The sequence below is a fragment of the Somniosus microcephalus genome, chromosome 12 (assembly GCF_052327205.1).
Source record: "Somniosus microcephalus isolate GS21.2 chromosome 12, FLI_Smic_1.0, whole genome shotgun sequence".
NCBI lineage: Eukaryota > Metazoa > Chordata > Chondrichthyes > Squaliformes > Somniosidae > Somniosus > Somniosus microcephalus.
Window position 1 is genome coordinate 31,389,483 of NC_140998.1, and position 18,078 is coordinate 31,407,560.

The window sequence follows — 18,078 nt, forward strand, 5'->3', positions numbered from 1 at the left end:
AGGGAGAGATTAGGATGGTACCGAAAGCTTGGTCAGAGATGGGTCTTGAGAAGGTTTTTAAAGGTGGAGAGGGAGCTCCAATAAAGAGGACTGAGGCGACTGAAAGCTCTGTTACCAGTGGTGAGGTGAGGGTTGGGGGGGTGGGTAGAAGAAGGATGCACTGAAGGCTTGGGGTGAACAGGGTACGTGTAGCGGGGTTTTGGATAAGTTGGAGTTTATGAAGGGTGGAGGATGGAGAGCAGCAAGGACAGAGTTAAGAGTAGTAGAGTCTGGGGGTAACCAAGGTATGTGTAAGGGGCAGAAACAGGCAGTGTTGTGAAGGTCAAACCGAAGAATGCGAATGGCCTTGTTCAGCCTGCATGTGGCCAGGGAAAGGGGATGGAATCAATGACAAATGAGCATAGTTTATGGTGGTGGTTGTAGACAGTGACATTGGTCTTCCTAATGTTGAGTTGTACTGGAGCATGAAGTGAATGTCAGGTCCCCAGATATTTCCTGGAGGCATTTAGTACAAAGTCTGCATGTGAAACCTGTGTGAGCAGAATGCAGTGAGCGTGCATTGGCATGTGTCGGTTGGTACCACTTCCACTTCAATGTGCAGGTGCCATTCAGGTTAAGCAGAGTATAATTTTTGACTTAAATTATTTTCTTAAAATAAAATAATTCCCTTCTGCACTCAGAAGATACTTGGGGTCAAGTTTAGGGTCAGACTTGATTGTCAGGGAATCCCTGTGATGCTGTACTAAATTATTTCAGGGAACCAAGAAAAAAAAAAGTACTGCATCTTTATCCAGCATTCTGCATGGGAGAGGGTTAAAGATCCCCATATATTTCTCTAAGTGGGTATGAGCACTGCAACGTTACCTGTTTGGGTTAGCTGAAATGACATCCTTTCAAGGTTGTAATAAGCAGAGCTTGTAGCAGTGGTTAGTTGAAATATTTAACTGATCATGCAAAGCACGAAAGGTGCTGCAAAGGTAGTAAGAGGTGTATTTATATTGTGAGCAAATATTTAAGCTTTCCTATTTGTTGCTTGATATTCCTTATTGGCCTACTAGATGGCTGAAGGCACGGTCACCAATGGTGCGGCGGTGAGGTGAGATGCGCAAGAGGCCAGAGTTGGAGGAACATGGAGTTCTCGGAGGGTTGTAGGGCTGGAGGTTATCGAGATGGCGAGGCCCTGGAAAGATTTCAACAGAAGGAGAATTATAAATTCAAGGCGTTGGCCGGCTAGACGCAAATATAGGTCAGCCAGGACAAGAGTGATTGGTAAGCGGGACTTACTGTGGGTAAGGATACGGGGAGTAGAGTTTTGGTTGAGCTCAAGTTTATGAAGGGTGAAAGATGGGAGGCCAGCCTGGAATGCATTGGAATAGTCGAGTCTGGGGGTAGCAAAAGCATGGATGAGGGTTTCAGCAGCAGATGGGCTGAGGCAGGGGCGGAGTTGGGTGATGTTACGGAGGTGGATGTGGGCGGTCTTTGTGATGGAGTGGATGTGGGGTCAGATGTTCAGATAGGACGTCAAGGTTCAGCCCGAGGCCAGAGAGGGGGTTGGAATCTGTGGATATGGAGTTTGTGGCAGGGGCTGAAGACAATAGTTTGTCTTTCCAGTGTTTAATTGGAGGGATTTGTGGCTATTCCAGGACTGGACGAGCAGAGTGACAATACAGAGGCAGTGGAAGGGTCGAGAGGTGGCCATGAAGTGGAGCTTGGTGTCGCCGAGGGGCAGCATGTAGATGATAAATAGTAGAGGGCCAAGGAAAAATCCTTGGGGGACTCCAGAGGTAACGGTGCGGGAGTGGAAAGAGAAGCCATTGCAGGAAATTCTGTGGCTATGACTGGATAGGTAAGAGTGGAACAAGGCGGGGGAGCCCTACTGAGCTGGCCAACGGAGGAGGGGTGGTTGACCATTTCAAAGGCTGCGGAGAGTTTGTGAAGGACAGAAAGGGATAATGCACTACGGTCTCAGTCACATAGGATGTAATTGGTGACTTTGATTAGGGCTGTTTCAATGCTGTGATAGGGACGGAAGCTTGATTGGAGAGATTCAAATGTGGAGCTGTGGGCCCGGATTTGGGAGGTAACATGTTCAAGGACTTTGGAGAGGAAAGGGAGTTTGGAGCCAGAGGGGGTCAAGGGTGGTATTTTATGAGAAGGGGAGTAGGACCCAACAGTGCTAAAGATAGAACAATATGCAGTGACACATTTCTAAATTGCACACTTGGGGATCAACTCTATAGGCCTTCCTGGCTAGTAAAAAGAATGCCAGAAGATTTTAATTTTACTAGTTGAATACCAGTTGTCAATGTGGCTCGGCAGGAGCAGAAAACAGCAAAACCTCTCAGTAACCTGACGGAGCAGGAGTAGGTCATTCGTCAAACACGCTCCAACATTTTGTTAGCCAAAAATGTTTGCTGCAACCAATTGCACACCAGTAGAAAAATGTGACATTTAGGTTTTATTTCAATGAATAAAATTTAGGTCCTGCACTTAACTAGTTTTCAGCAATACAGATGCAACAGATCACAGGACCTGCTTTTGCATTGGATCCTGGTTTTGGGTTGTTCTTGTAATGATGCTTATTGTGCAAATGGTAGCAGTCCTGCTTGCAACCAGCTTCCATCAAAAACACTGGTGGTGTAGTTATGATACTGGACTAGCAACTCAGTTGAAATCCCACCATGGGCAAGCTTTCAATAAATTTGGTAATTTGTGACCAGAAAGCTGCTGCATTGTCCTAAAAACATAACTTTCACTAATACCCTTTAAAGAACGGAACCTGCCACCTGCACCTGGTCTGGCCCACACCACTTGGTTGTCCAGCCAAACCCCTCAGTTGTACAGCCTTCTTGGGGCAACTTGCCTGCTTTGTCCAAACCTTGAGAATTTTTTCTTTAATCGATTTTTTTTTTTACCCGAGAACAATAGACAAGCCTGTTTTGTCTTTGAATATCTGGTTGTTTTTGTGTCTGGAATCTGGAAATGCGAGTTGGACACAGAAAAATTCAAAGATGGGAAGTCCTGTAACCGTCCGCAATGAAAGCCACGTTAAATTAAAGAAATTTCAGGCACTTGGCTGCAGCTGTAGTAGTCATTATGATGCTTCGTTCGATACCTTCCGAGGAGCTATTGATTGCTGAGGAAACAATAGATGGCAGTCAGTTCACAGTGAAGGAAATCCCCTGCAATATTCCAACACAATACCTGACCTTGCCTCCATCCCCCAACTAGCCTGAATGATGGTCCCTACTTCTGTGGGACTGTTTAGGATATTTTGACAATTTTTCCACGGGGGGGAAAAAGTTATCTTATTAATGTGATTTAAAGCATACCATATTCATACAAGTTTTAAAAGGCTCTGACAAAATAGATAGTGTAGTGTATGTAACCGTCTACCTTTAAGAGACTATTGTATGTAACCGTTCACCTTTAAGAGAACTATTTTAGGTGTGGCACTACTTGTTTGGCTTCTGTATACGGTAATACTGACGGTGACCACACCGGTATATAAGTGCTGTGGCATGATTTATAGGGCAGATTCGCCCTGACCTTCGAATAGTAAAGTCCTGTTGTATGTTACTCCTGAAGTCTGTGTCGTAATTAACTGCACAACCCACAGACTTTACAGATAGTTAAGATACTAATGAACTAGCTTTGTTCTTTCCCCATAGACAGTAAATAATAAGCAATTTATTAGCCTGTCTCCACAGTTGAAAAACACCTCCCACCCATTATGCTGGATAATCGCTGGTCTCTCTGCTGTGAACAGAGGAAGATAGAACACAGAGATACAGGCAAGCAGTCAAGTTTTTGAAACAGCTGCAAGGCAGTCAGGCTCAGCATAGGCTGAGAGAAAGTTAGAATGCAGAAGAGAATAGTTAGAAGTTAAGTCAAGCAAGGTGACCCACTGATGTGGGGAAGCATAGCATTTTTATTATTTTTGTATTACGTGCAGACAAGTTGCACTGATTAAGTGTATCCGATCATAACTCTTGTGTGTTCTTGGGCCGTGAAATAATGCAGTTTAACAACTCATATCTGGCCAATGTTTGTTCAGTCCACCTTCGGAGTGATTGAACAATCAGACGTCAAAGGAGACAAATATCCAGTTGAGATCACAATGAGATACTATTGTTCGACCCCGAGTTAAGCTTATAGTATATTTAGGTATCGGCAAGTCCAGTCACACCCCAAACGTAAGACCCTCAGACAGCTTATGGGTGTGACTGCCACTGCTGTACCCGAGAGAATATGTAAGGCAAGACCCTAAACTTGTAATGGAGACACTATTTCCTTTCTTAGTAGGTGACAGCATGGCATTGAAAGCATGTTGGCTGTTTTGATGTCGATGAGCCAGGACAATACCTGTATTGTGTATTTAGATGTTGCCCTCCTTTTAATAATTTTGCATTCCTGACTCCGGTGATTTCCAGTACATTAAAGTGAATATTTATTCAGTATAAAAATGCTCATAGATTGAATTTTTACTATTTCTGTCCATTTCCCCAGTAGAATTGAGACTGACCCCTATGGTTGTGGGGAGGGGAGAAGCATAGTTCAGCAGACCATTGCTGAGGCATGCTACTTGGAAATCAGCCAAATATGGCATTACTTGGTTTCTGCTATGATGTTGTAGTCCTTTTCCATGAATTGTTTTATACTAATGCAGCCATTTAATGTTTGAGAATGCAGCCAGTTGCTATGCTACTCTTTACTGCTACTTTCCTCTGGGCTCAGACAAGTATATAAAATAATTAAAGGCAATAAAATAAACGTCAAAAATAATGAATTAGTAATTCAGAGGGTGATTTTTTTCCAATGAATTATAAACTTAATGTTTTGCTCTTCCCACCCCTTCCAAAAACTGAAAGCCATACAACATTCTTTGTCTGACAGGTCAGATTGAAGACTTGCTCCAAGTTCTCTTCCAGTGTTGGTCGTGAATTGGAGCCTAGGAGTTGTGTGAGAGTGACTCGGGGGGGGGGGGGGGGAAATAAGCCCTTTGATTCTTCCCTCTATATGGAAGTGCCAATTTTCTGCTTGGTTTGGCCTCCAGATGCCGAAACTGAGAACAGGAACTTACTATGTTTAGAATTACGACTGAAGCCCCAAGTCCTGGATTGTGTGATTGCTGGTATTTTGACTCTTTGTGTTCTGTGTTAACCAACAGCAATAACAACTTGCTTTTATATAATATCGTTAATGTTTAAAACAAAATCCGTATGTGCTTTATAGAGGGGGAAAGGAATGGACGCTAAGCTGTAGTGGGAGAGTTAGGAGAGATGACCGAGTACTTACAGGAAACTCTTTGGTATCCGGCACTGACGGGACTGGGATGGTGCCGGTTGGAAAAAATCAAGAAATGTGCAGTATACAGTAATTGGGCACTCACCAACAGAATGTTGTTAAATGGATGGTGGAAGATGCTTGATTAAGTACAGTACTGCCAGTTGAGGGTAATCCATAACTCTTTAATTACTTAACAGTAAAATAAAACTTATACAGTGAACGACTGTATACAGCGCTGTAGTTGACTGTACACTTATTCCAAGTCAGCTGGTTCATCAGGAATATCCATGTCAGCTGGGTCATCAGGATCATGCACTTCAACAGATTCTTCAGGCTTCAACTCTTGGAAGCTTTCTTAAACATGTCCTGGATGTCTGCTTGCTTAGTGGACACTTGCCTTTTTTGTAGGAAGGTGGAATGAGGAATATGGAGGTGCATAACTTGGGCAGAGTAGCAAGGCTGCCTTTCAGCAAATTGGAGGATTAAAGCAAATCCTTCTGCAGCTTTAGCCCAAGAAATCTTCTCTTCAGAAATCTCATCCTCTTCGCTTTCCATCTCACTTTCCTTTTCTTTCTTTGGATTCAAAATGGTCTCAATTATTTCATCATCACTTAGCATATGCACAACAGCAACTTCTCTATCTGCATCAACCCACTGCTCCATATCACTTTCACTGAGGTGATGTGGAGGGTTTGCTGGGCCTACATTTTTCACCATGCCAGCCATTTCCATTACTGTACTCCTCTTGGGACGAACATTGAACCCATGAAATTCCTCCTCTGAAGAAGAACCTTCAGCAAACATTACAGAGGGCCACAATTTGAGCCAGGCTTGTCTCAGTGTGACCTTTCACCAAGTTCCAGGAACATGCAACATTAAAGATGGTATCTTTAAGATTGTATTCCTTCTGAAATGCGTGAATATTGTCATCTTGCTTTATCAGTTTATATAGGAAGTCTTTCTTGTAATGACACTTGAGATTTTGGATAACGCCCTGGTCCATGGGTTGTGTGAGAGAAGTTACATTTGGTGGTAAATAAATGGTGAAAATATTTTCCGAAACCAACTCGGATTCATGCGGATGCACTCTACAATTATCAAGCAATAAAATGCATTTGCAATCTTCAGGTTTCCCTATTTTACGGGAATGTTCCCTCACAGATGGAACAAAAATATGATGGAACCAATACGAAAAGATTTCCTTATCCATCCAAGCATTTCTTTGAGCTTTATACTCAACAGGTAAGTGCCTCACATTTTTAAATGCACGGGGATTTTTATACTTCCCAATGACAAGAAGTTTAACCCGGTGTGATCCAGCAGCGTTCGCACATGTTAGCACGGTTACACGATCTTTATTTTTCTTGTAACCTGAAGCATTAGCCTCACTAGCCCCTGCAAGCGTTGATTCCAGCAAAAACCTCCAAAATAAGCCAGTTTCATCGGCATTGTATATCTGTGCTGGCAACAAATCATGTTGCTGCACAATCCGATTGAAATAATCGCAGTATTCTTCTGCGGCGTCGTGATCAGCTGATTTCTCCTCCCCGGAAATATCGAGTCGTCGTATCCCGTGCCGTAACTTGAAGCACGTTAGCCATCCCTCGGAGAAAGCACACTTGTCAGTGAGCTCCATCTTTATGTAGAAATCCTTCGCTTTCTCGATTTAGCATGGGTCTGGAAAGTGGAACACCCTCTGAACGCTTAAGAGAAAACCACTCATAAAGCACGGTATCCAGCTCTTCAAGCTTAGGCTTACGAAGCATACGCTGTTTCTCTGCACTCTTGGATGTCTCAGAGCTTGAATAAAACTTGAGCAGCTTATCCTTCTGCGATTTGATGTCGTAGATTGTTGACGAACCGATTTTGAATTCATTCATAATGTTGATATGCTTCTCTCCCCTTTCTAATCATTGGCATATCTCTATTTTCTGTTTTAAAGTTAACACCACTCTTTTCCTTTTGCTTGGTCCAACTTTTGGGAATTCCATAATGCAAGATGGGGGAGATAATTCAGGATAAAGATGGAGAGACACACAGAAAAATGGCAGGTCGGAAGAGACTACCGGCAGCGCGGGAGAGACACAGAAAAATGGCGGGTCGGAAGAGACTACCGGCAGATTCCTGTTATTGAGGCGTTCTGACTTCCGACAGCGCCAAGAAGCCAAGTAGTGGCAGTTTGGAGAACTACCCCCACTGACTAACTCGCCCACCACGGGACACTCGGCAACATTTCCCGTTATTGAGGTGTTGTTTTCGGAGTATGAATTTTGCCGGTTAATAGAGAATTCCGGATATTTAGGTGCCGTTTAAACGAGAGTTTCTTGTAGTTGGAGAGATCAATTTTGAGAAGGCTTTTAAAGGCGGAGAGAGAGAAGTAGTGAGCTGTTCATGGAGAAAGTTGAAGGCTCTGTCACCAGTGGTGCAGCAGAGTGAGGAGGATGCACAGAAGGCTAGAATTGAATGTGAAGGAGGACACAAGACTGGAGGTGTTTGCAGAGATAGGGTGGGGTGTGGGCAAGGAGTGATTTGAAGATGAGGAAGAGGATTTACAATTTATGATATTGGGGGACAGTGTAGGTCAGTGAGGATGGGGCTGAGGGGAAAGTGTAACTTAGTGCAGCACAGGATGCAGGCAGCAGAGCTTTGGATAAGTTTTAATTTATGGAAGAAGGGACACGGGCAAAGAGGACAGTAGTGAAATTGAGTCTAGAAATGAGGGATGTGTAGATATGGGTTTCAACAGTGGTGTGGGTGAGTAGAGGTGGAGGCAGTTGATGTTGCAGAGATTGAAGTATGGGGTTTGAAGTTGAATTCTGATTGAACAGGACATTGAGGTTTAGCACAGCCCGAGTAATTAGCTAGGGAGAGATGGAGCATAGGCTGAAAATGATGACATTCGTCTTCCCAAGGTTCAGTTGGAGAAAATGTTCATATAACTACAATTTAATATCAGACAGAGACTCAGTGTAGAAGTGGTTGTGGGGTTGAGGGAAGAGGTAAAGCCGGTGTCATCAGCGTGCATAAAGAAGCTGAACTATGCCTGTGAATGATGTTGCCAGGTGATGCTTTGTAGGTGAGGAAGGAGAAGGGGGCAAAGATAGGTCTTTGAGGAACTCTGGAGGATTCCCCAAAGATCTATCTGCTTTGTGGAAGTGTAGAGAAAAGTCACTGCTAGAGATGTGCTGGCTGTGTTGGGACACAGTCACAAGTAACAGGACAACGAAGGAGAGATGGTGGAGGTGGATGTTATGGTCGACAATATTGAATGCTCAGAGGTCAAGCACAACATGGAGGGATCATTCACTGGTCGCAGTCTCAAAGGATGTCACTTGTGATTTTTGACCACTGCAGTCTCGGTGTCCTTTTTTATATAGATTGTTCTTTTAGTTAGAAACTTTTCAGAAGGCGATTATAGTGCATCCGATGACCTGATAATCTCAAAAGGAGATTAGTATCTCAGTTTTAAATTTGAGATATTTATGATTAGTATTTTTTTTAAATCTTGCATGTGTGTGCACGTCCTGTCTACAGAACTTACTTCCTGTTGTACGTTTTTGTCAAATTTCTCTCTCAATTCCTGTGTCCACATTTTCATGGCGACTGCATTTGTCGCCTGCTTACATTGTAATTACTCCTTCCCACCAGGCGCAGCATAGTGATGCCTCAGTTTGGCGTCTCCTAACTCCTCATCCTCGACTGCAGATAAACTCCTATGATCCAAACAACTCCGGGCCAGAGATTCCCAAATTTCAAAAAGTTTTCTTATTTATAGTTTAAAAAAATATATAAAATCAAAGTATTATATAAAACTAAAAATAGAATGTATGACTTTAAGATGGAGACTGAATTATGTCTGCACGACCTAGTCAAAATTATTACCTGCCCTTTAACCCGGCTTCACCTCAAGATTACACTGGGCCCTGATTCACCATGTGCAATGACTAGTATACATAATTGATTTGGGTCTAAAGATCGAGGTAATTTATCAATTTGCTGACTATCAAAATAATGGGTGTGGCAAACTGAGGAAGAACTCCTGAGTCTGTAGAGGACATTGATAGCTTAGGGCAGTGGGTAGTTGTGTGGCAAATGCAGTTCAATGTGGATAAATGTTCTGGATATTGAATACAAAAGCAAGGAAATGATGACTGTACATGGTATTGGCAAGGGCACAGTTGGAGTATTGTGTGCAGTTTTGGAGATCTCATTATAGAGAGGATATTAGAGCCATGAAAAGGAGGTTTCATCGCTTGGAGAATACCAAGGAGGATGTCATCACGCACACGCTAATTTCCACTGGCCAATGAATTGGTAACAAGGGCATAAGTTCAAGATTAGTGTACAATCATAAAGGAAGAGGTTAGAAAAAAAACTTATTTATATAGCATCTTTCACGACCTCAGGATGTCTCATGGCTCTTTACAGCCAATGAAGTACTTTTGAAGTGTAGTCACTGTTGTAATGTAGGAAATTATTTTAGTGCAGGACGGCTATTGAAGCCGAATCAATCATGACTTTAAGAATGAAATAGATAAACACTTGAAGAAAGATGTTAAGGGGTACCGAATCCCTCACTCAACATCCTGGGGGGTCACCATTAACCAGAAATTTAACTGGACCAGCCACATACACACTGTGGCAACAAGAGCAGGTCAGAGGCTGGGTATTCTGCAGTGAGTACCTCAACTCCTGACTCCCCAAAGCCTTGCCACCATCTACAAGGCACAAGTAAGGAGTGTGAATGAATACTCTCCACTTGCCTGGATGAGTGCAGCTCCAACAACACTCAAGAAGCTCGACCCCATCCAGGACAAAGCAGCCCGCTTGATTGGCACCCCATCCACCACCTTAAACATTCACTCCCTCCACTACCGGCGCACCGTGACTGCAGTGTGTATCATCTACAAGATGCACTGCAGCAACTCGCCAAGGCTTCTTCGGCAGCACCTCCCAAACCCGTGACCTCTTCCACCTAGAAGGACAAGGGCAGCAGGCACATGGGAACACCACCACCTCCAAGTTCCCCTCCAAGTCTCACGCCATTCTGACTTCGAAGTCTATCGCCGATCCTTCATTGTCACTGGGTCAAAATCCTGGAACTCCCTACCTAACAGCACTGTGGGAGTACCATCACCACACGGAGTGCAGTGGTTCAAGAAGGCGGCTCACCACCACCTTCTCAAGGGCAACTAGGGATGGGCAATAAATGCTGGCCTTACCAGCGACACCCTGATCCCATAAGTGAATAAAAAAAAGTTGGGAAATGAGATTAGAGTAGGTAACTCTGATGTGGAGTTAGCATAAGTGCAACTGACTCATTTTCTATACTGAAATTTGTTTGATTCTGTAATTGCACCCATTTCAAATGAGGTACAGGTCACTGGGATAAGGACAAGCTGGAGGGAGAAATACAATTACTTGTAAAAAATTATACGGTCTTTACAAAACATAGAAACATAGAAGATAGGAGCAGGAGTAGGCCATTCGGCCCTTCGAGCCTGCTCTGCCATTCAATGAGATCATGGCTGATCATCCAAATTCAGTACCCTGTCCATGCCTTCTCCCCATATCCCTTGATCCCTTTAGCCTTAAGAAATATATCCAACTCTTTTTTGAATAAATTTAATGAACTGGCCTCCACCGCCCTCTGTGGCAGAGAATTCCACAGGTTCACCACTCTCTGGGTGAAGAAATTCTTCCTCATTTCAGTCCTAAATGGCTTACCCCTTATCCTTAGACTATGACCCCTGGTTCTGGACTCCCCGGCCATCGGAAACATCCTTCCTGCATCTAGTCTGTCCAGGCCTGACAGAATTTTATAGGTTTCGATGAGATCCCCTCTCAATCTTCTAAACACCATTGAGTATAAGCCCAATCGACACAATCTCTCCTCATACGTCATTCCTGCCATCCCAGGTATCAGCCTGGTGAATCTTCGCTGCACTCTCTCCATGGCAAGAACGTCCTTCCTCAGGTAAGCCGACCAAAACTGCACACAATACTCAAGGTGCGATCTCACCAAGGCCCTGTACAACTGTAGCAAGACATCCTTGTTCCTGTACTCGAACCCTCTTGCTACGAAGGCCAACATACCATTTGCCTTCTTAACCGCCTGCTGCACCTGCATGCTTAGCTTCAGCGACTGGTGCACAAGAACACCCAGGTCTCTTTGCACTTCCCCTTCTCCCAATCTATTGCCATTCAAATAACCTGCCTTCCTGTTTTTGCCACCAAAGTGGATAACCTCACATTTATCCACATTATAGTGCATTTGCCATGTTTCTGCCCAATCACCCAATCTGTCCAAATCGTACTGGAGTTTCACGACATCCTCCTCACACCCTCCCACCCAGCTTTGTGTCGTCTGCAAATTTGGAGATATTACATCCAATTCCCTCGTCCAGATCATTAATATATATTGTGAACAGCTGGGGTCCTAGGACCGATCCTTGCGGTACCCCACTAGTCACTGCCTGCCACTCGGAAAATGACCCGTTTATTCCAACTCTTTGCTTTCTGTCCGCCAACCAGTTCTCTATCCAAGTCAATACCTTGCCCCCAATCCCATGTGCCTTAATTTTGCACGCTAATCTCTTATGTGGGACCTTATCGAAAGCCTTCTGAAAGTCCAAATACACCACATCCACTGGTTCTCCCTTATCTATTTTACCAGTTACATCCTCAAAAAATTCCAGTAGATTAGTCAAGCATGATTTACCTTTTGTAAATCCATGTTGACTTTGTCCGATCCTGTCACTGCTTACCAAGTGCTCTGTTATTACAAAACTGGAAAGTAACTTATCTATAGCCAGTTGGAAATTTCAAGACCTAATTAACTGACACATCTCTGGTCTGGCAGTAACTTAGCTGTTTTATGCGAAGATAATCAATCTGGCTCTGTTTTACTTGCACTTTCTATATGCGCAATTAATTTATTCCAATGATTCATGAACATGATGCACAGAAGATTAATAAAAATTAATTGCAAAATTTCAGCCTTGTATATCGCAAGATATAATTAGAGTAATTAGTATGATACATTGGCATTTAATTGCTAGTTTAGCGATTATGGATAGCCAGTTATGAAAAGATTTTGTTCTGAGAATAAAACGTTTACTCTTTCCATTCCTCCCTCTCCACAGGGCAATGGCTCACAAGGACCCAGAGGTGTCTCCGGTGAGTTTCTGTTCCCGAGTGGAAATGCAGTTTAATTAGTTGGTATTCCCTATCACTTGTGCTGATTTTTCAACTATAAAGTTTTACTGTCTGTGGTCCTGTTTCTTCTTGCCCAATTGGGTTTCACTCTGGTTTCTGCTGTGCTTGCTCTAGTATCCTGCACCACTGATTGTAATGAACTGTTAGACCTTCAAGGTAGAAAGATTTTTTTTAAATTACAAATATTTTTGTACTTCTGGAAAAGCTGTGAATTAAAGGGGGAAGAAAGTAGAGGGAGTTACTTTTTATTTAAGGTACTCGGCCTGTTCTGAAGATGCAGAGTAGCTGTATAATAGTATAAATGTATGAGATGTCCTGCAATGTTTCTTTAAAATAGCTGATCATACTTTCATTCCCAGTACTGACTATTGGGCAATGTAATGCACCGCAGCTCCAACTTTGGTACTGAGAAGATGCCAGGCTCATACCCACAGGGAGAGTCACCTGTGCTTCATGCTCAAACTACCTGGGGTTTAGCTTCAGAGTGGCAGTGACTCGAGGCCATGAGATCAGCTCACTTGCCCAGATTGGCATCTGGTGCATAGAATCCATGGTGATTCTGAAACTTTCCCAGTTCCATTACGAGTAAATCAAGCTTGCTCATTGTTCTGGTCTTGGCTAGTGTGTAAAGATTTTACTGCATCTTGGAAACTGCACTGTAACCCATTTTGATCTGCAACTTCCAAAATTGATGTTTTGCTTTCGTGCAGTGACTTTGTAGAGATCTTTCCACTTGTGGGGGAGTCTAAAACTAGGGGCCATAAATATAAGGTAGTCACTAATAAATCCAATAAGGACTTGAGAAACATCCTTACCCAGAGAGTGGTTAGAATGTGGAACTCGCTACCACATGGAGTAGCTGAGGCGAATAGCATAGATGCATTTAAGGGGAAGCTAGGTAAGTACACGAGGTAGAAAAGAATAGAAGGGTTTGCAGATAGGGTTAGCTGAAGTAGGGTAGGAGGAGGCTCGTGTGGATCATAAACACTGGCAGACCATTTGAGGCCAATGGCCTGTTTCTGTGCTGCAAAATCTATGAAAATGTGGTAAAATTTTAGCAGCGTTAGCCTTATTTATTTTCCGATCCCTTGCATTATCAGGAGTTCTGATTAGCAGATTGTGTTCACGTTTCTATGTAAAACATATTGGGTATCAAGTTGGAAAATGTACATGGCATTCCACATTCTTCTAAAATGGAGCAACACTTGTAAGCCCTTTACAAATACTGCCTGGATGTTTAACTTGATGAAATTAGCAGCTGAATATTATTTTAACTACCTCCTCCATTGTGTTTTACTGCATACTACATGTGAAACCTGATTGGTAGTAACCACGTATGTCTCTTCTAGGTCTTTTGGTGTGCCATCGATCTATCTATGATAAAAACAGGCAACTTCCGTAAGTACTGAGAACTATAAAATTATAAATTGACAATATATGCAGTAGATTCCAGTTCCTCAATGATTCTATGTCCAGAGATATAAAGAGCCTGAGGAATGAAAGCACTGAGTCACAAAACCTTTATTAGAACTGTAAATGTGTTTATAAAAACATCAAAACAAAGTGAATCATGAACTATGAGGTAGAACAATGTAAGTAACTATATCCAAGGGGTTGTTTATTTATGTAGGTACATGCACAGATTTATGTAACAGTGGTAGGTGAGGGAGAACAAATGTGTTTTTATACCTGCAGCTGGTTAGTAAAACACTGTTTTCTTGGAATCAGAACCAACACGGTTATCTGTGAGCAGATTTCTCTCAAACCTCTTCCCTGATCCTTTCATTGGCCATGCGAACCGTCTCCAACAACATAATCTGCGACACCCTGCAAGCAGCACTGACGGAGGTCTGCTGGTAGAAATAAGAGTTGGGAGTACTTCAGAGGATTATAAAGCAATTTGGGTTTCAGTAGGCTGTAGTTGTGGGTGAAGCTCGCGTTGTTTGTAAAATGATCTGTACCATTTGTATTATGTACGGTTCTAATTATGATCATTTATTTGTAGAGAAAATGTCTCTAAATTCAGCATCTTCCACATCCGACACTTTAGGACGTCAGCGGTCTTTAGTAAGTATTGAAACATTTTATGTGAAGTGCTACTGTGATTGAATACGCAAGAGACCATCTGTCATGCTCTTTAAGCCATTCACATTTTTAATTCTAATCAGATATTCAGTGTACCCATCAGCTGTGGTACAGTTAGAGTTTAGGTCAGGTCATTTAACAAAACTACAGAGAATATCTTGTACCAAGAGACATAGTATCATAAATTTTGAAAAGAAATAACATTTAAGACCACAAAATGTATCAGTTGTTTCACAATTGTACTTTAACCTCAACAAACTTGAAAACTTGGTTTTAAAACCTTTTCAAATGGGTACTTGACAATGAGTGCCGTTCTAGTGGACATTTAAGTTTCTTATTGTGTAAGAAGGTAAACAGTTAATTGAGAGAAGAACACTAATTTGGGTGTTTCTACGACACTCGGTTATTTTATAACATAAGTACTGTTAAACCAATTTGTATTAAGTATATTTCCTTCAACTCTCTTGAACCCTCGTCGGGCAACTTGCTTCTGCCAATAGTGCTGTCATTAACATTGAGGCACATTGTTGGAGCATAGTAAAGAGAGCTTCAACCTGTGCTGTATGTGATAGTGAGCCCTCAATACATTGACATACAGGGCATTAACAGTAGAAAGATGTTAAGTTGTTCAGCAACGATAACCTTCACTTTGATTAACACTAAAGTTCACCCCAGATGATTATTTTTTGTTATTTCTATTTGTTTTGTTCAATGCATCACAATCAAACCCCATCACAGGTTACATGCAGACAGAACTGAAAATTGGATCTGAAAAATTAGTTAAAATTAAAAGGTCTTTGTATTGCCGCCCTTGTGGTTAAATATAAGCAAGGCCATATTATGATGGCTTCAGTGTGGTTTGACTTGCAATTTAAAAAGTTCAGATGCAGTCTGTAACCTTCAATATGAATATGGAATGCCAATATACAACTCTGGGGCTATGTCTCTCAAGCTTCTTTGCTTAACCAAACCTCTGAATGGATAGTATATTAAACTGCCCAATTTGCAATGAATGCCTTTTTCACACTAGTTTTTACCTGTTGCTGACTTGCTTTCACAGATGAAGTGATTACGGTGAATACACCAGCATTTGCAGAGTCTGTCACAGAGGGAGATGTCAGGTGGGAAAAAGGTACAGTGCATTTTAGAGCAGTATGAGCATTTGGTTAGTTGTAAGGAGGGCTGGACAGTTGAAAATTGATGGGGTCCACTAGATTAATTATTTGAGAGGGTATTCTTGATGTTCACCACACACTCCAATCACATTGTCATTGGCAACTGTTAATATATTCCTTAACATTAGTGGAAATACGTTTTCATGGAAAATTCCTAGCGTGTCTGGGTGCTGGAGGCTATTTTAAGTAAATAGTATATGAATAAATGGAAATAGTGAAATTTATTCCTATCAAAGTTTTAAGTTACCTAGCCATATTTAAAACTTAGTATCCTACGTGACTGTGACCATGATAAACTATCCCACCTCATCCTTCTCGACCTGTCTGCAGCCTTTGACATGGTTGACCACACCATCCCCCTCAAACGCCTCTCCTCAAGTCGTCCAGCTGGGTGGCACTGTCCTCGCCTAGTTCCATTCTTGTCTATCCAGTCGTAGCCAGTGAATCACCTGCAATGGCTTCTCTTTCCGCTCCCACACCATTACCTCTGGAGTACCCTGAGCATCTATCCTTGACCCCCCTCCTATTTCTCATACATGCTGCCCCTCGGCGACAAGATTGGAAAACATGTCAGGTTCCACATGTACGCTGACAACACCCAACTCTACCTCACTGCCACCTCTCTTGACCCCCCCCCCCGCCTCTGTCACACTGCTTGTCCAACATCCAGTGCTGATGAGCAGAAATTTCATCCAACTAAATATTGGGAAGACTGAAGCCATTGTCTTCGGTCCTCGCCACTTTCTTTTGCTAATGCTCAGTTTATGCCCAGAGCAGAAGTTGAGATCATTCTGGTATGGACTGTGCTCTGAGGTGAAAAGGTGTTTTTTGTACTCTCCAACAATGATGGGCTTCATGCTGTTGGGAGACTGGTATCAGTGTTGAGCAAATGCCACTGTGGAGATAGACTCCAATCTGACTTTGATCTATACTGTGTGCCTTGGTGTTGTGAAATACCAGCGTGTGACTTGATACTGTCTTTGTTCAGTTGCAGATATAGGCTTTGAAGGTCTGTGGCTTGCAACTGTGTGAATAGGGAAGACCTAATGTCAAAACCTGGACAAAGCTTATAAGAATTCTTCATCTATTTAGGTATAAATTTAGGTATAAATTAACAAAAATAAAGCTTTGGATGGGACTAGAGGCAGGAAAATAGCATTAGACAGTTTGTCACTGTAGCGTGGACTGGTAGGATATAGCAACAGGAGCAGGCCTTTCAGCCCCTCGAGCCTGTTCTGCCATTCAGTTAGATCATGGCTGATATGTACCTGAACTTCATTTACCTGCCTTTGTTCCATATTCCTTGATGCCCTTGTCCAACAAAATTATTTGACCCCTTTAGGGATTGCTATATTGCACAGGGAGATTTAGAGGGGAGAAGTGCAGAGAAAACATGCTTTCGGGGAGTAATTCAATACTTTCAGATGCATAAATTGGGTGAGCAAGATGTACCAGGGGATATCCTTTATTTAAAATACCTAACTGAGTGTGATCAGGCAATAAATCCAATCAGTGCTTTAAAAATACTGGCAAGGCAGTGTATCCTTTTAGGGTTGTCATGTGACAACTTGGTGTTAAAACTGCCCTATAGCTCCATCATACAACTAAAAAAACCCGAGCAACTCAAGTGATTACAAGACTGCAATCTAATTTTGGGGTTCAGATGACTTGTGAATTTATATAACCTTTGCTTTTTTTTATGTTATCAAAGTCCCTGGATGAGATTTTTTTTGGGGAATATACAACAACAATGTATATTTATATAGCATCTTTAACATAATACTCAATCCCAGCTATCCATAGTTGCATTCTGTGTTCTCATATCAAATACACGCATTCATTCCCTGTGTTTCATTGCAGCTGTTGGTGATATAGTAAGTGAAGATGAGGTGGTGTGTGAAATTGAAACTGATAAGGTAAGTAACATTTTTGATTTGTTTCTGGCAAGCCACTTACTTCCTGTTTTCCTTCTCGATCTTTGTACCAAACATGGCTGTAAAGACAGTTAGGTCGACCTTGCTGCTGTATAACTGCTAGCAATTCGACAATAAGTGATCCCTAAGGTATCCCAGCCCCATAATATTTGCCTTCCTTCCTTATAGCTCCTTGTGCCTCCCATGTCGACAGCCATCCGTCTGCATCCGTGCTATCTCATTGGAGAGAGTTTTAGTCTGCTCCCAGGTTCCTCATAATTTATGGGTTCCCTTCACCGGGAATTTCTTATGAATTTTACTGCTCCAAATTGGAAGGTGTCAGAAGAGCCTGGAGCAAGGGCGTTGGGAACAGGCTGGACAGGGAAACCGGAAGCCCA

General features: G+C 42.4%; 1 protein-coding gene across 1 annotated transcript in view; it reads left to right on the forward strand.

Moving 5' to 3' along the window:
• The window catches only part of dlst (dihydrolipoamide S-succinyltransferase), a 54,841-nt gene that overhangs the window by 4,253 nt on the left and 32,510 nt on the right, over window positions 1-18,078 (forward strand). The window contains exons 2-6 of the mRNA XM_086002718.1: window positions 12,435-12,468; window positions 13,857-13,905; window positions 14,513-14,574; window positions 15,653-15,724; window positions 17,628-17,683. Coding sequence (XP_085858844.1) covers window positions 12,435-12,468; window positions 13,857-13,905; window positions 14,513-14,574; window positions 15,653-15,724; window positions 17,628-17,683 — 273 coding nt within the window. The remainder of the gene's footprint in view (window positions 1-12,434; window positions 12,469-13,856; window positions 13,906-14,512; window positions 14,575-15,652; window positions 15,725-17,627; window positions 17,684-18,078) is intronic.